Source organism: Neovison vison, chromosome 3, assembly GCF_020171115.1.
Source record: "Neovison vison isolate M4711 chromosome 3, ASM_NN_V1, whole genome shotgun sequence".
In the NCBI taxonomy this organism is placed as follows: Eukaryota; Metazoa; Chordata; class Mammalia; order Carnivora; family Mustelidae; genus Neogale; species Neogale vison.
Window position 1 is genome coordinate 36,636,374 of NC_058093.1, and position 16,027 is coordinate 36,652,400.

Sequence of the window (16,027 nt, forward strand, 5' to 3'; positions counted from 1 at the left end):
CTTCTGTCTTGAAAAAATCCTATGACTCTCTGCTGCCTAGGGTTCTGCCTAGGGTTCACCAGAGACATATGGATATAGTCCCAAGATCACAAATTGACTTAAATCATCCAGAGGCTTGAGAATAATCTATGATATCCCATTACACTATGGGATGAGGCTTGGATGTAGGGCAGGAGAATATAACAGCAAAACTTCTAGACAGGTCAAAGCCAAGGTGAGGATTGAGGTAAGAAGAGAGAGTGAGAGAAATGAAAGTAGAAACAAAGCACTTCTCACTTAAGGGAAGTTGGCAAAGTTTCAAAAACTCTTTGTAGTAGGAAGCTTTAACATGGTTCCCAGTGATCCCTGCCTCCTGGTGTTCATACCCTTGTGAAATCAATCATCGTCTCTGGAGTACGCACTGGATCTAGGGACTAATGAAGAGAATACCACAAAAGTGACAGGATGCCACATTCTTGATTAGGTTACAAAATCTTTAAGCCGATCCTTGATTTCTTGGCTTGCACACTTTGATGAAGCAAGCTGACATGTTGGAGAGGCCCACATGACCAGGAACTGAGCATAGTCTCCAGTCAACAGCTAGCAAGGAATTGAAGCCTTCTGCTCAGTGGCCACGAGGAACTGAATCCTGCCAACAATTACATGAACTTCGAAATGCATCATGCCCCAGTCAATGCCCTACCTACTGAAGTAGTCTGTCTTGATATGAAATCTAATCTGGGAACAAGGTTTTGAAGACTTTCCCAATAGGGCTTCTCCTTATGCACAAGGATATCTTTCTACTACCATCAAACTTATTCATGTTGGACTTATATTCCAGATACTTTTGGATGGATTAAATTTCAGGCAGCTTTTAGTGTACTAAAAATATTGGGATCCAAATTATCATGAAGCAGTGGTAGCATTTTCCATTATGACTGCTACTGAATATTGAATTTCTTAAAATTAATTAGAACTCTTTGGCTCATACAGGTCAAGTAAGAATTCAGTAAAAAGTTTTTCTTTTTACTGAAAAGAAAAGTTCATGATGAAAAAGTTCATCTTTTTCTCTTCTATGGATTACCAACTAGCCAACACCACAACTCTCTGTAAGTTAGACTATTCTGACCACTGCTTTGGCTCCATTGTCCTTTATGGTAACCACACCCATGTTGTCTTTAGCAACTAAGTGTCTCCACATAGCCCCTGTCTCCCTAGGATCCTTTGATCTCCATTGTATATAAGTATTCCAGTTCATTGATAATAGTTCCCACTTAAATTGTTGATCTATAGAGCAAAGCAACCACAGAGTTCTTTTAGCATGCTGGACTGTTCTCCTGAATGTATTCGCACAGTTATAGTAGAAGGTGTGTCTTCTGGATCCTCCCAAGTTGGGTGAACAAATCCACATGATAAATCCACTCTAACATCATAATTTCACTAAGAACCAAGGCAGTTCTGGCATTTCAGCTGATTTAGTGTGTTCCACCTGTGACTTCATGTTTCAGCTAACCAACCAAACTGGCAGCCCATATCAACAAATTCTGCTTGATCCAACTTTATGTTCCTTCTACCATGATCCCACATCCTTAAGATACATTCCCATACATAATATCTAGATTTCTGTTTATAAAAACTGGGAGAATCATGTAGCTCTTTTGAAGCATAATGCATCTCCACACATTTTGTACTATCCCTTTTGGGGTCTGCTGAAACTTGAGTCTATTTATGGGTTTAGAGACAAAGATGGGTGCTGGGGGGGTGGGTCTGAGGAGACTCAACAATGTCTTGCTACCTCAGTGGATGCCATTACAGGACTACCTCATTAGGCAGGGGTGGAAGGACAACTTCTAATGGCAAAGACTTGGCTAATCTAGGGCTTAGATATCCCCAGCTTTATTGCTAGCTGACCATGTGTCCCCAATCCAGTTTTCAGGATTCCATCCATTCCCAGTGAATGTCCTCACTTTATCAGAAGACACACTGCAAGGTCAGGAATTCAATTTGTACTGTAAAGCAGCCAATTGCAGAATGAGACTCCTGGTTTGATTATCAGAAATCTCTGCTCTGTGGCTGCAGGAGATAATGGTTTATTTTAGAAAATATATTAGAGCTTTCAGGTCATTAATGCAAGCACTCGAGCTGGGAATTTGAAGCCCTGAGCCTATCCTTTTTTCCTCCCTTATTTTCTCCAGTGCTGCCAGGAGTAACCACCCAATTCCATTTTTCTCTTTAGTTTAACTAAAATAGTCTAAACTGAAAAATACACGACAATTTAGAACCTCACCTTCTATAGGTACTGCTGAATGTTGACCTCCCCAACCCCAGATTTATGTTCATCTGGAACCTATAATGTGACTTAATTAGGGTTGACCTAAATCCAATATGGTTGGTCTCCTTATACTAAAAAGAGACTTTGGACATAGAGACAAGGACACATAGGGAAAACATCATGTGATAACAGAGGAACAGATTGGAGTGATGTGTCTACAAGCCAAGGGATGTTAAGAATTGCCAGCAACTGCTCAACGTTAGGAATAGTCAAGGAAGGATCCTTTCCTAGATATTTTCGGAGAGAAAGTATGGGCCCATCAACACCTTGATTTCAGACTTGTAGCCTCCAGAACTGTGAGAAAAGAACTTTCTGTTGTTTAAAGTGACTCAATTTGTGGTCATTTGTTATAAGAACATTAGGAAACTAATATAGTATTTGATTAGGTGTATCTAATGGTGACACTTAATGTGTCTAAAACCACATCATGCCATAACTACTAGTGCCTTCTTTATGACCAGAAACAGATTCATAGTGGCTTTAAATCTAACTAGATCAGAAAACAAGTTCCAGAAAACCCAGAAGCTGTACAGAAAAGTCTTTCTTAAAAATATTTCCTTTATGGGATGTCTAGGTGGCTCAGTTGGTTAAGCCACTGCCTTCGGCTCTGGTCATGATCCCAAGGTCCTGGGACCGAGTCCCACATCAGGCTCTTTGCTCAGCAGGGAGCCTGCTTCTCTCGCTGCCTCTGCCTGCCTCTCTGCCTGCTTGTGTGTACTCTATCTCTCTATCTCTGGCAAATAAATAAAATCTTTAAAAAAAAAATCTGTCCTTTACAACCACTCCTGGTACCAAAATCTGTATCAATCAGAATTCAGCCTGAGAAACAACCAGTGGAGATATATATTGAAAAATTTATTTAAAGGAGTTGGCTTACTTGATTGGGGGAGCTGGGGAGGCCAAGTCCAAAATTCACAGGGCAGGTCATCAGGACAGGTAGGCTAGAATTCTCAGACATGTCCTCAGATGGAACTGCTTCCTCTGGGAAGGCTCAGTTCTGCTCTTAAGGCCTTTCAACTGATGGAATCGGGCCCATCCAGGTTATCTAGAGTAATCTCCCTTACTTAAAGTCAACTGATTATGAACTTTGATCATATCTACAAAATATATCACAGCAACACTCCGATTAGTACTTGTTTGAATAGATAAATAAGGAACTTGAGAGAAACTAGTCAGGATGACACTAACACTGACTGTCACAAATTACAACAAACTTATCCATTAGTTTGAAAAGACTTGAAATCATTACAATATTCAATCTTTTCACGTAAGGTCATTGTAAAGTTTAATAAAAAATTGTTTCCTTGGGGCACCTGGGTTGCTTAGTGGGTTAAAGCCTCTGCTTTCGGCTCAGGTCATGATTCCAGAGTTCTGGAATTGAGCCCCGCGTCGGGCTCTCTGCTCTGTAGGGAGCCTGCTTCCCTTCCTCTCTATCTGCCTGCCTCTCTGCCTACTTGTGATCTCTGTCAAATAAATAAATAAAATCTTAAAAAATTTTTTTTCCTTATTTTTTTTGGCTTAATTTTATAGGAATTAAATGATTTCCCCCATTCTAGCTTTTTTCATAGTATATAGTATGAGTATAATCATAATGGTTATCACATGTTGATCATTTACTATGCATCAGGCCTGCATGAGAAACTTTTTTATCTACTATTCAAACCAAAACAAATCACACTTTTATGAAGTTGGGCACAAAAACCAGTATATATCATTCACTCTGTGATAGTTCATGTTTCTGTTCTTGGATGGCCCCATTTGTCTGATTTCCATGTTCTTTTGGGGTGGACTCTAAAGTATTAAAACTGTATTTAGGGTCCTAGTTGCTCACGAAGGCCATAAAGATGGCTGGTTTCAACTTAGTTGACTATAGTTTTTGGTTGTATCCAGTTCACCAGCCCATAGCAGAGATTTTGATGTGGTGTTGATAAGGTTGATGATAATCCTGTCTTTTATGATATCTTAATCTAGGATAAAAAATTAAAATGTCACATAGTATAGCACCATATATTTTCAGAGCTGTCCACCCTTTGAGTCCATGGTAGGAGGGACCAGGCTAAAACTGTGTTACTGTGTTCATACCAGACATTGAGTTCTCCGGTTCACTTGGATTCTGACCAGTAACAGTAGACATACATTCTTCCTTTCCGCATTTGGCTGAACAGATTATGTAAATGCTTCTCATCAGGAAAATTCCAGCAATAATAGAAAAATAACTCCCATAAATTAAAAACTATAAAAGAAAAATAAATTAATGAATGACATTAAAATGGGTATTCAATACTGAAGGTAAATAGTGGTGCTTTATTACTTGCTGGGAGATCTTAAATAGGTCATGGATTCTCTCTCTGCCTCCATTTTCTCAACTGTGAAATTAGAATAATAACAATATTTACACATTTGTTGTGAGGATTAAATGAGTTATTACATATGCGATATATAGAACAATACCCATGTAGTAGAATTCAATCAGTGTTAACTGTCTGTGCTTCTGAAACTCTCCATCTATATAGAGTATAGTCTTCCTTTTTGCTTGCCTTCTCTTTTCATATTCACATTTAGTGTATGAAATTGGGAGTTTATTTTTTTCTTAGAATATAACATACTTGACAGTATTCTATCCAAAAAATAAAAATAAAAAGAAAGAAGACAGCATATCTATTCAAAATATTGAAATGATACTAATAGATGTACAGAAGTTTAGAACTTGTATATGTTTCTAATAAATCAATGGAATTTTAATCATTTTTAATGATTCTTAGATATACAGATCAAGAGGTCTTAATTATGTTTTATCTTTTAAAAAATTTGACTGTATTTGCTTTTAAAATTTTTGTTTGAATGGTAGGAGTTTTCCTTCCTTCCCCCCTGCAAACTTCACATGTCTTTGTAATTTTATATGTGTCTTCTGTAAATAGACTATAGTTGTAACCCTTTAAGAATCTAACCTGAAAATACATTTTAATTTTTTTCCCCTGGGTTGTTCAGCTTTGAATTGCTTGATTTTTATTTTTGGAAAATTATAAACATTCACAAAAGTGGACAGTATCCAAATGCCCATGAATCCATGACCTGTTTTCATCAATCACCAGCTCATAGTCACTCTTGTTTCTACAATTCCCCAATCACTTCCCCTTTCCCCTCGCAGATTAATTTGAATCCAGTATCATATAATGTAATAAATATTTCAGCTTGTATCTTTAAAAAGAGGGATGCACAAAAACGTCACCATGAATCATTAATATACCTAAAATATTAGCAATTGTTTAATGTCTTCTAGTCAGTATCCAAGTTTCCCTGCTTGTCTCATAACATTTTTAGTTTCTGGGTATGAAACAGTATTCAAATAAGACCCACACATTGTGATTGATTACTGAATTTCTCAAGACACTATTGATCTTTTTTTAAAAATTTATTTGTTGAAAAATTAATTTCCCAGATGTTGGTTTTTTTTGGTGATAATTCTGGGTGTCATGTAATGAGTTCTTTTGCTTCTCCTATTTCCTGTAAATTGGCTGTCCAATCTATGAGTTAGTTTGTTATTTTAGTGACAACTAGCATATTTGTGTTTTTTGCCACCATATTTTTCGGATTTTTCATGCTCCTTAATTTTCCCCTCCTTTCTTGAGCTCTTTCATGTGACTCTTTTTCCACATACTATTTAATTCCTCTCTTCTGTATAAAAATTGCATAATCTACTTCTAATTTTTTTTCATGGTTACACTTGAAATATTGACTCTTAAATAAACAAATCAGTAATGTATAAAGGTGATGGTGGTGGGAGTTGTCTGCCTTGGGAATGGGCAGTAAGTAGGGAGAACTCTGTGCAGAGAATTTTAAAACTATATTAAAATTGATTAAAAGTCTGTTGCATCTCATTATCGTCATGCTGCAGCAATTTAGACAATGCTGGTGATGAAATCCGCCTCCCTACCAGATGGACTCCCAACCCGTTCTCTGCTTAGTGTGTCGCCCCAGCAGTTTCTAATCAATAATTCCTCCCCTCCTCCAGAAGAGCACAAAAATCCCGAGTTTTGAACACCCACTACTGAGAGACACTATTGTTGTCCAGTACTTTGGGCATCTTTTTAAAAAACTCTTCAAGATATAAAATATAAATATTATTGTTTTATTTTTTTACTTTTAAAGATTTTATTTATTTATTTATTTATTTTAGAGAGGATGGGGAGGGGCAGAGGGAAAGGGAGGGAGAGAGAATCTCAAACAGACTCCAAGCTGACTGCAGAGTGCGACAGGGGGCGCCATCCCAGGACCCTGAGATCATGACTTAAGCTAAAATCAAGAGTTGGATGCTTAACTGACTGAGCCACCCAGATGCCCCTAAGTATTAATGATTAGTGTTTGTTTAGATTTACTCACATGTTTAGTTTTTTTTCACATTCCTTCTTTTGGGAATACCTTCCTTTTGGGATAATTTTCCTTCTTCCTCAAATGCATACTTTAGATTTTGTTTGTTTGTTTTTCCCAAAGACTTTATCTATTTATTTGACAGAGAGAGATCACAAGTAGACAGAGAGGCAGGCAGAGAGAGAGAGAGACTGAGAGAGAGGGAAGCAGGCTCCCCGCTGAGCAGAGAACCTGATGTAGGACTCGATCCCAGGACCCTGAGATCATGACCTGAGCCGAAGGCAGTGGCCTAACTCACTGAGCCACCCAGGCGCCCTAGATTGTTTTTGTAAAGGTTTGTTGGTGACAACACACTGATTCTATTTCCATTTGTCTGAAAATGTCCTTGTTTTACTCTTATTTTTATAACAGAGTTTCTCGTCTATGATTCTGGGCCGGCCATTATTCTCTGTAACACTTGAAGCCATTGCTTTGCTGGCTTCTACTGTAAGCTACTGACAGGTCCACTCTCGACCACCTATAGCTGATTTCTGTTTCTTTAATTTTAAGATTTCTTTTTCTTTGGTTTTCTGCAGTTAACCATAGTGTGCTTAGATATGAATTTCTTTTTACTTACTCTTTTTGAGATTTTGAGGGCTTCTTTCTTAATTCTGAGAATACTTCTGGAAAATTCTCAGTGCATATTTCTTTTTTGGCATCTCTTTACTGCTTTTATTATCTCCTCAAGGAATTCCAGATAGATATTTGTTCAACTTTCTCAGTTTCATCTCCACATGTGTTAATTTTTCCACTTCCCTCTTTCTTTGCTGCATTCTTGGTGATTTTTTCCCCATTCAGTAATTTTTCCTAATGCTGGCAATTCTTCTGTCTCAAATCTTTGTCAGTCAGTCTGATTCTGCTTTTTATTATTTCACTTGGCTGGCTCATGCTACTTTATATCCAGGCACGATTTTGGACTTTTTAAAAAATAATCTCATATTTGGTGGCATTTTATCTGTGGCATTTTTTTTTTAAATTTCTGTATTGAGTGACAGTCTTTCCAGAGAACATTTGTTTTGATACATACAGGTACCTGGGGGACATTATCAACCAGGGCCATTTTAAACGAAATATTCAGCTTTAGGAAAAGAAAAAAAATATTTAGCCTGTAGAAACTGGGCCCTAGAATTATGTGAGTGCTGGCTTATGAAAGCAAATTTCCAGGGTAAATTCCTCTGATATCACCCAGATTCATCTTCTTTGTTGGCATTTCCCCCGTAATTTCATGTTTTGTTTCTGCTTCATCACTCACAGAGGATATAGCTTTTGGGGTTGCCACTAAAACCAAAATTCCAGGTCGCTGGGGAATCAGCAGATGCCCAAGCACATGAGAGATTCAGTGTTTCCTTATCTATCTGGTTTCCTGTTCCTGCTTTGACCTCTGCAGAGTGTTCTTATTTCTTACCAATTCAGCGTTTATTTAAAAAAAAAAATCTTAAATTTATATCCAGGAGTTTTAGGTGTTTTGTAGTGTAAAGGACTTTTTCTGATATCCAGTTTATTGTTGCTTTAATGGAAATAAGCCTTTCTTATTTTAGTATTTCTTAAATTCTATAGCTCTTAATGGAAGTAAGTCTTTCTTAATTTAATATTAAAGAAAAAAAACCACTTGTTTACTTCAAACTTCAAACGATGTGGACACCACCCTTCTTCTCTTTCTTCAAACACAATCCTCAACCCCACTCCTCCCAAGGTGGTTGCCTTCAGACCATTTCCACTAAAACAACTTTCCACTAAAAAAATTTCCACTAAAACTTTTTCTTCCAGAAAAGTAAGAAAACAAGACCATGTCTGAAGATCAGGACTCAAACTCTTTGAAAATCTGTATAGGCAGTTATTTTGTTTGATAATGAAAATCTGGGCTCACCTTCAGTTGCTCTTTAAGATTCCAAAACGGAATCTTAAATCCAACAGACCACACATCTCACATGTTTTGAGTTAATGAACGCGGCCTGAAAACATTCATCTGAGCTTTCTGGACTGGCCAATAGTCCATGCTTTAAATACATCAAAAAAATCTCAGAATTGATATGGGAGGTTTCCCAGAATCTAAAGGAATCCCCATTCCATGCACTCACAATAATAGCGTCCCTGTTCTACTTTTTGTGAGATAATCTTTCTATTTAGAGTGCCCCTTCCCTTATTAAGCCCTTTGGGGTTAAAACTAAAACTCCATTTTCATGATTCTAATTTTTATTTAATTTAAGGCAGCCAAAAGTACCAGTTATCCTAGCTAGATAATCTAATGGAGTGTGTAATCAGGGGTCCATCTGGTCCCCAAGTGGCTAAGTGCAGTGGCTTCCTGCCAAGAGAGCTGGGGAGGATCATTTCTCATTTCTCCATGAGGACATGGCAGATAGAGCAGAGCAGCAGCTGTGGTGTCCATGTCATCGAAGGGTCACTTTGTACCAGTGGCCTTCCCCTTTTCTTTTTCTTGTGTGCTTCCCCAGCTTGCTGGTGATGGGGTTCAGGACAAGTTACTTCCAAATATGACACTTTGGCATAGTGAATGTTTTTTACTGAAGGAGTCTGAGGCATGGCAGGTGCAGGAAGGACTTTCCGAATTTCCTTTGGAGCAGGTCCTAAGAACTGAGTGTCTATACCCAGAGGAAAGGAACATCCTTATCTCCAAAGATAAAAGGACACAGAGAGGAATCTGAATGAACAGGCATTGTGAAGTTCCCCCAATTTACTATTCTTAGTTTATATCCTTTTCGTCCTATCATATTTTTTTTTCATAGCTTTCCACCCTTTATCAAATCTAGTATAAAAACATTTAGGCTCAACTATTACTTGGGGTCTTTACTTCCTCACGAAGGTTCCTGTGTTACACAAAACTTAAATCAAATACATTTGTATGCTTTTGCTAATTTGTTTTTGTTACAGTGACGCAGCTGAGAACCAAATTGGGTGTTGCTTTTCATGTTAAGCTTCAAGATCATCCAGGGAGGAGGCTGGTGAAAGTAATGAGATTCATGAATGGGAGTTGAATGAATGTCAACTCTCTCAATCAATAAAAAATTGATGATTGGGGTGCCTGGGTGGCTCATTGGGTTAAAGCCTCTGCCTTCGGCTCAGGTCATGGTCCCAGGGTCCTGGGATCGAGCCTCACATCAGGCTCTCTGCTCCGCAGGGAGCCTGCTTCCTCCTCTCTCTCTGCCTGCCTCTCTGCCTAGTTGTGATTTCTCACTGCCAAATAAAAAAATATTTTAAAAAAATTGATGATTACCGTGTGTTTTCCATTGCGAAGGGCATCTCTGCACACTGAAGGATGGAACCGGGTGGGGAGTGAGAGGAATGGAGGGATATAGTAACAGGTCACCAACCTGAGTAATTGGGTGTTTTCATGTGAAACCTAACAAAGGGATTATTTTTTAAATATTTTATTTGTTTACTTATTTGGGGAGGTGGAGAACAAGCATACAGGGGGAGGAGCAAAGGGAGAGGGTGAAGGGTATAATTTCCAGAAGACTATGTGCTGAGTGTAGAGCCTGATGCCAGCCTCCATCTCAAGACCATGAGATCATGACCTGAGCTGAAACCAAGAATCAGACACTTAACTGACTGAGCCACTCAGGTGCCCCTCAAAAGGATTATTTTTTAAAAAAATTAACCATTTTGGATTTGTGTGATTATTCACCCACTCCCTCTGAAAGTCCCTCATATTTACACCTATGAATTTCATCTATTTTTTAAAAACAAAATTCCCCCTGAAAATTATTTTATATCATCAGTGTACCACAGTATGTTTTTATGGCTTCAGTAAAGCTATATTCTAAAGTTACCTCTTCTTACATAACTAGCTAAATTACTCCTTAGCTTTTTCTAGATGAGGTAAAAAGATTCTTTTAGCTGCTCTCATGGGCATTTTCCCCCTAGCTTTTCAGTAATATTCAAAGATATACGAGGAACCTTTTTTTAAGATCTCTATGGTCCTTTTAAATTGAGAAATCTAAAAAAGCCTATGTTGGGTAACAGGCTGAAAAATAATGAGGAAATGGAAGAATTGTTCAGGATGCCTCAATGCAGATTTCTTTCCACTGAATCTCTATGTCCTATGAAAATGCTGACTTAGGTTGTAGTTTCTATTTTTTAGATTCCAATCTTTTAAAATGGCACTTGAAATTATATTAAGAAGCTCATGGGATATCATTAAGTGCATAACCAATGATAAATGGACATTTATGATTGAGACTTGGGAGTTATTAATCAATATAACTATTCTTGGCTTTCTGAAGTTAATCCAATTTCATTAGATTTCTACCCAAAACCAATTTTAAGAGGGCTGCTTTTCAAACCCAGAAATCTGTGGTAAAACTTTTTTGTTTGGGGAATATTTGATAGAAATAGGGGTTGTCTTCCCTTATGCCTTTGGACTGTATATTTTGTGCTTACCCTGCTCTGGCACCTGGGGAAACTAGTACTTTATTTAGGAGTTGAGTTTTACTTTACCTCACTTACATGAAAGAATCTCAAAGAAAGTTGTTGTAGCATTGAGGATAGTGGCAGAGATGATAAGACAAGATAGAAATACAAAGAAAGATTTTATTTTTAAAGATTTTTATTTATTTATTTGACAGAGAGAGATCACAAGTAGGTGGAGAGGCAGTCAGAGAGAGAGAGAGAGAGAAGCAGGTTCCCTGCTGAGCAGAGAACCCGACGTGGGACTCGATCCCAGGACCCTGAGATCATGACCTGAGCGGAAGGCAGCAGCTTAACCCACTGAGCCACCCAGGCGCCCCCAAAGAAAGATTTTAGAGGAGTTCTCTGAATCTAGATTTCCCTTGGTTGAGAAGATAAAAGGATTTGGAAATCTTGGCTTATCAGGGGAAACAAAAATGAAGCTTGACTTTTTCTGCCAAACTTAATTTTCACCCCCGGCTTTGGATGTCCATGTGAACTCCCCCGAAAGGTCAAAATTTATTGATTTTCCCACAAAGTTGTCATTTAAATCAGGTTACACAAAATAGTGCAAGGAGGAGGACGGACAGACTGACAGACAATTTTCTTCTTAAGTTCTGGGTTGCCTCCTTCAGTTCTAGGAATTCATTAATTTCAGATTAAGGCTCAATGGATTTGTGGAAAAATAAAGGAGATTTCTGAAGGATATTCCTGCAGAAGTCCTCAGAAAAGGTAAGTGCATCCTAACAGTGTTGACTCATGTGAATAACTCTTGCTTCTTTGTATTAAGAAAGGAGAGAGACACATCTATGTATTGAGTACACTATAGCCTGGGAATGGTATATTTTATAGGCAAGCATCTAATCTGTGTATGAACTCAGATATTATATTTTCCATTCTACTGAAGAGAAAACAGACATTAAAAAAATAAATTACAGAGGGCACCCAGGTGGCTCTGTTGGTAAGCGTCTGCCTTCAGCTCAGGTCATGGTCCCAGGGTCCTGGAATCGAATCCCATATCAGGCTCCTTGCCCAGTGGGGAGTCTGCTTTTCCCTCTCCCTCTGTGCTCTCTCAGGTAATAAATAAAATCTTTAAAAAAATTGTATCTCTAGGGGAAGAATGAGGAAGTATGTGGCAGGTACAGATGAAATAAGATTGGCCATAAATTTGAGTGATGGATGCCTGATATCATGACACTATTCTTTCTAGTTTTATAATAGAATTAAAAGTTCTTAAGAAATCACTCACAAACATCAAGATTTATAGCCATAATTTGTTGATTTCAGGGCTGTGCTCTCTTGATCACATCACATACCCAATGATTTCTAAAAAGCTGGAAAGTGGGATGATAAAATAGGAATTTAAATTTTATTTTAGAAAGTAACAACTGATCTTTTTATGTCCTCAAAAAGACCCGAGTCTATAGTAATCTTAGTTTTAATATTTATTCAATGAAGGTATCTTTCCTTCTGTTAAACTAATTTGAGATTAAAATAGATTTCTTAAATATTACTCATTCAATTGTGTTTCCTGAAATGATTTCTTTTTCTCTTTTTGTTTTTAAAGAAGATGACTCAATATTCTAAACATTTGCATTAGGGATGTGTAGGGACATGTAAGATCTACCATTTTGTCCATGAGACTGAGTAGGCTTATGAAATCTGTGAACTAAGAATTCATAAGATTGAGTTTTAACCAGGGCAAGAAAAACATTTAACTGTGGATAATGAGAACCTCTTAAACTGGAATGACTTTATGGGTCTATTTTAGGTAATGCTTTCATTCTTTCACCTGCTCAATGAAAAGGTCACCTGCTAAATGAAAAAGTTTCCTAAGAAATAGAATGTATCTTAACCACATCGTATTTATACCTCTCAGTATAAAATTATTCCATTGAAGACACCATGCTAAATGAAAACAATCCAGAAATAAAAGGCTATATCTCTATGATTCCATTTATATGACTTCCTAAAATGACAAAACAATAGGGATTGAAAACCCATCAATTGATTGGGGAGGTAGCATGGAGAGAGGCAGCTGACAGCAAGAGGGGGCAGGCATTGTCTGGCTGAAGGGGTGGTTCTTTATTTTCATGTGTAGTGGCTACACAGCTGTGTGTTTGCCCAAATTAATAGAACTGTAAATAGATTTTTATATGTCAATTTATTTTATGAAAATTGTATCTCAGCAAGTCCAATTACTATGTATAATAATATAAACATATGTATGTGTGTATATAGTTTTTAAAGTATACCTCTGTGTCATGCCCTTACCTGGATGCTGACCGGAAGTCCCAGTCCCTGGTTGTCAACCACAGCTACAGTCATGACAGTCTGGATCACCAGGGCAATGAAGGTGTTGATTCCGAACACCAGGGCATAGCGTTCCACACTGAGATTAACAGCAACCTGAAATCTAAAAGTGTAAAAATGGAAAGAATTTTGAAAGTGCACATATGTGGGCTTTTATTTTGTTTAAAAACTTTTTTTTATTCATTTGGGAGAGAAAGAAAGCAGAAAGAGCACACAAGTGACAGTGGGAAGAGGCAGAGCATGAAGGAAAAGCAGACTCTTCACTGATTAGGGAGCCCTATTCAGGGCTTGATGTGAGGCTCCATCCCAGGACCCTGGCATCATGACCTGAGCCCAAGGCAGATGCTTAACCCACTGAGCCACCCAGGTGCCCACATATATAGGCTTTTGAATACAGAGCAGGGAGTTGTGTTTTTTCCAAGATTTGTCTTTCCCAGGCAGCCCAAGTTTCTGTTGAAGTTCTTGCTGAAAAGTTCTTCTAGCAGAGAAAACGGGAAGAATGGTAAATGGAATAGTGAGGTGTTATATTTTTAACATTCCCATGTAATGTGATATATTATAAGAATTTAAAACTAATTAACCTTCTCTAAAGTTAAGCCAAATATTCCAAATGTTCTGCAACTAAGGAACACTGAACATTATTGGACATGGATATGGTTTAACAGTCACTCTTTAACCTTGATATATCAATGAGTAAATCACAAGTCTATCTGATGAGTTTTTACTTATTTGGATTCTTTCTGGATCATTGACTGTCTACATTAGCAGTTTCAGAGTCTAATAGATGAATTTTTCTCTGGAAAACTCACAAATTATTTGCTCTCACAGTTGGTTCAGTCTGACTGTTAGTTCATTTTAAATAAATGATTGGGTTTTTTAATTTAGTCAGGCAAGATTGACATATATGCATTCAAATTCTTCCATCTAATTTAGCTAAAATATTTATAACCTGAATTTATTTAAAAATATGAAAACAAATAGAAAAATTTTAAACAATTTTTACATCCTCTCCCCAAATCCTCACATTAAAAACAAATATAAGCATTTTAAAATTATGTGATTCAATGAAAATGTATTATTTCAGTGCAAAACATTACCAACATAACAAAACCCATAAATTATCCTAGATCCCACAAAGCGAATATAACATGTGATCCAGGTAAGCCTTATAATTTCAGGAGTTTTTTGCTCAGCTAACAAATTTTCCTTTGGCAGAAAAAATGCTATACTAGATAGATGCTCTTGAAACCTAGATTAAATCAAATGGCAGATTCCCTTTTAGTATACAGATTATTCCAGGTTGGAATCTTGATTTAATCTGTACAGATGCTTAAACAAAGTATCAGTGATTACTTTGTTTTGGATAAGACCTTTATATATGTGGTAGATTCAGATAGAGGCATAATGATGACATCAGGCTCAGCGTGACATTGAATGCTAAGCTTTTTCAGACTAAACCCCAAAATTATTGTCCCAGGTAACTGAAATGACAAGGAATAATACTATCTAAAACCTTTTTCAAAGCTCCTACTGAGTCATATCTACATAGGCATAAATCTACCATGCTGAGTACCCTGCTCAGGGCCAATAAATTCTTGGGAACTGAATTGTATTCATGTTCTGTTAGGCAATTAACACTAAACACAGATAAGCCTGTAAGATAGGTAGTGAAAAGAAGGGCCATCTCTACCCCAATGTTTATAGCAGCAATGGCCACGGTCGCCAAACTGTGGAAAGAACCAAGATGCCCTTCAACGGACGAATGGATAAGGAAGATGTGGTCCATATACACTATGGAGTATTATGCCTCCATCAGAAAGGACGAATACCCAACTTTTGTAGCAACATGGACGGGACTGGAAGAAATTATGCTGAGTGAAATCAGTCAAGCAGAGAGAGTCAAATATCATATGGTTTCACTATTTGTGGAGCATAACAAATAGCATGGAGGACATGGGGAGTTAGAGAGGAGAAGGGAGTTGGGGGAAATTGGAAGGAGAGGTGAACCATGAGAGACTATGGACTCTGAAAAACAATCTGAGGGTTTTGAAGGAGCGGGGGGTGGGAGGTTGGGGTACCAGGTGGTGGGTATTATAGAGGGCACGGATTGCATGGAGCACTGGGTGTGGTGCAAAAATAATGAATACTGTTATGCTGAAAATAAAAAATAAATAAGAAAAAAGATAGTCTGTAATTTAAAGATAGAACCACTTTGAAATTTTATTTGATCATTTATGTTCCATATATTATGGCATTATGGAATTGAATTTACCCATTTACCCTATCTGTTAAAGGAAGTCATAGGAACAATTTATAAAGCAAAGAAAAACATTGCTTTTTGCCCATAAAAAAATTCAATAGCCTAAAGTTTTTCTTAATGTTATATTATTGTATTTGTTTGTAGATTTTTTTTTTAAGATTTTATTTATTTGAGAGAGAGAGAGAACATGAGCAGGAAAAGGGACAGAGGGAGAGGGAGAGAGAAGTGGATTCTCCGATGAGCAGGGAGCCTGACATAGGACTTGATTCCAGGACCCCAGAATCATGACCTGAGCTGAAAGCAGATGCCTAACAGACTGAGTCACCCAGCTACCC

The 16,027-nt window shown here is 37.5% G+C and overlaps 1 protein-coding gene across 8 annotated transcripts in view; it reads right to left on the reverse strand.

The window, feature by feature from the left end:
• LOC122902377 (thiamine transporter 2-like) overlaps positions 1 to 16,027 on the reverse strand; it is a 44,007-nt gene that overhangs the window by 315 nt on the left and 27,665 nt on the right. For 6 of the 8 annotated variants that reach the window (XM_044241754.1, XM_044241751.1, XM_044241750.1 and 3 more), the window contains 2 exons: positions 13,394 to 13,535; positions 4,394 to 4,544 (listed from right to left, as the gene is read on the reverse strand). In XM_044241754.1, the coding sequence (XP_044097689.1) occupies positions 4,394 to 4,544; positions 13,394 to 13,535 (293 nt within the window). Of the gene's footprint in view, positions 1 to 3,750; positions 4,279 to 4,393; positions 4,545 to 4,627; positions 4,678 to 13,393; positions 13,536 to 16,027 lie in introns of those variants that run through there. The other 2 variants (XM_044241755.1, XM_044241756.1) reach the window with 2 other exon arrangements.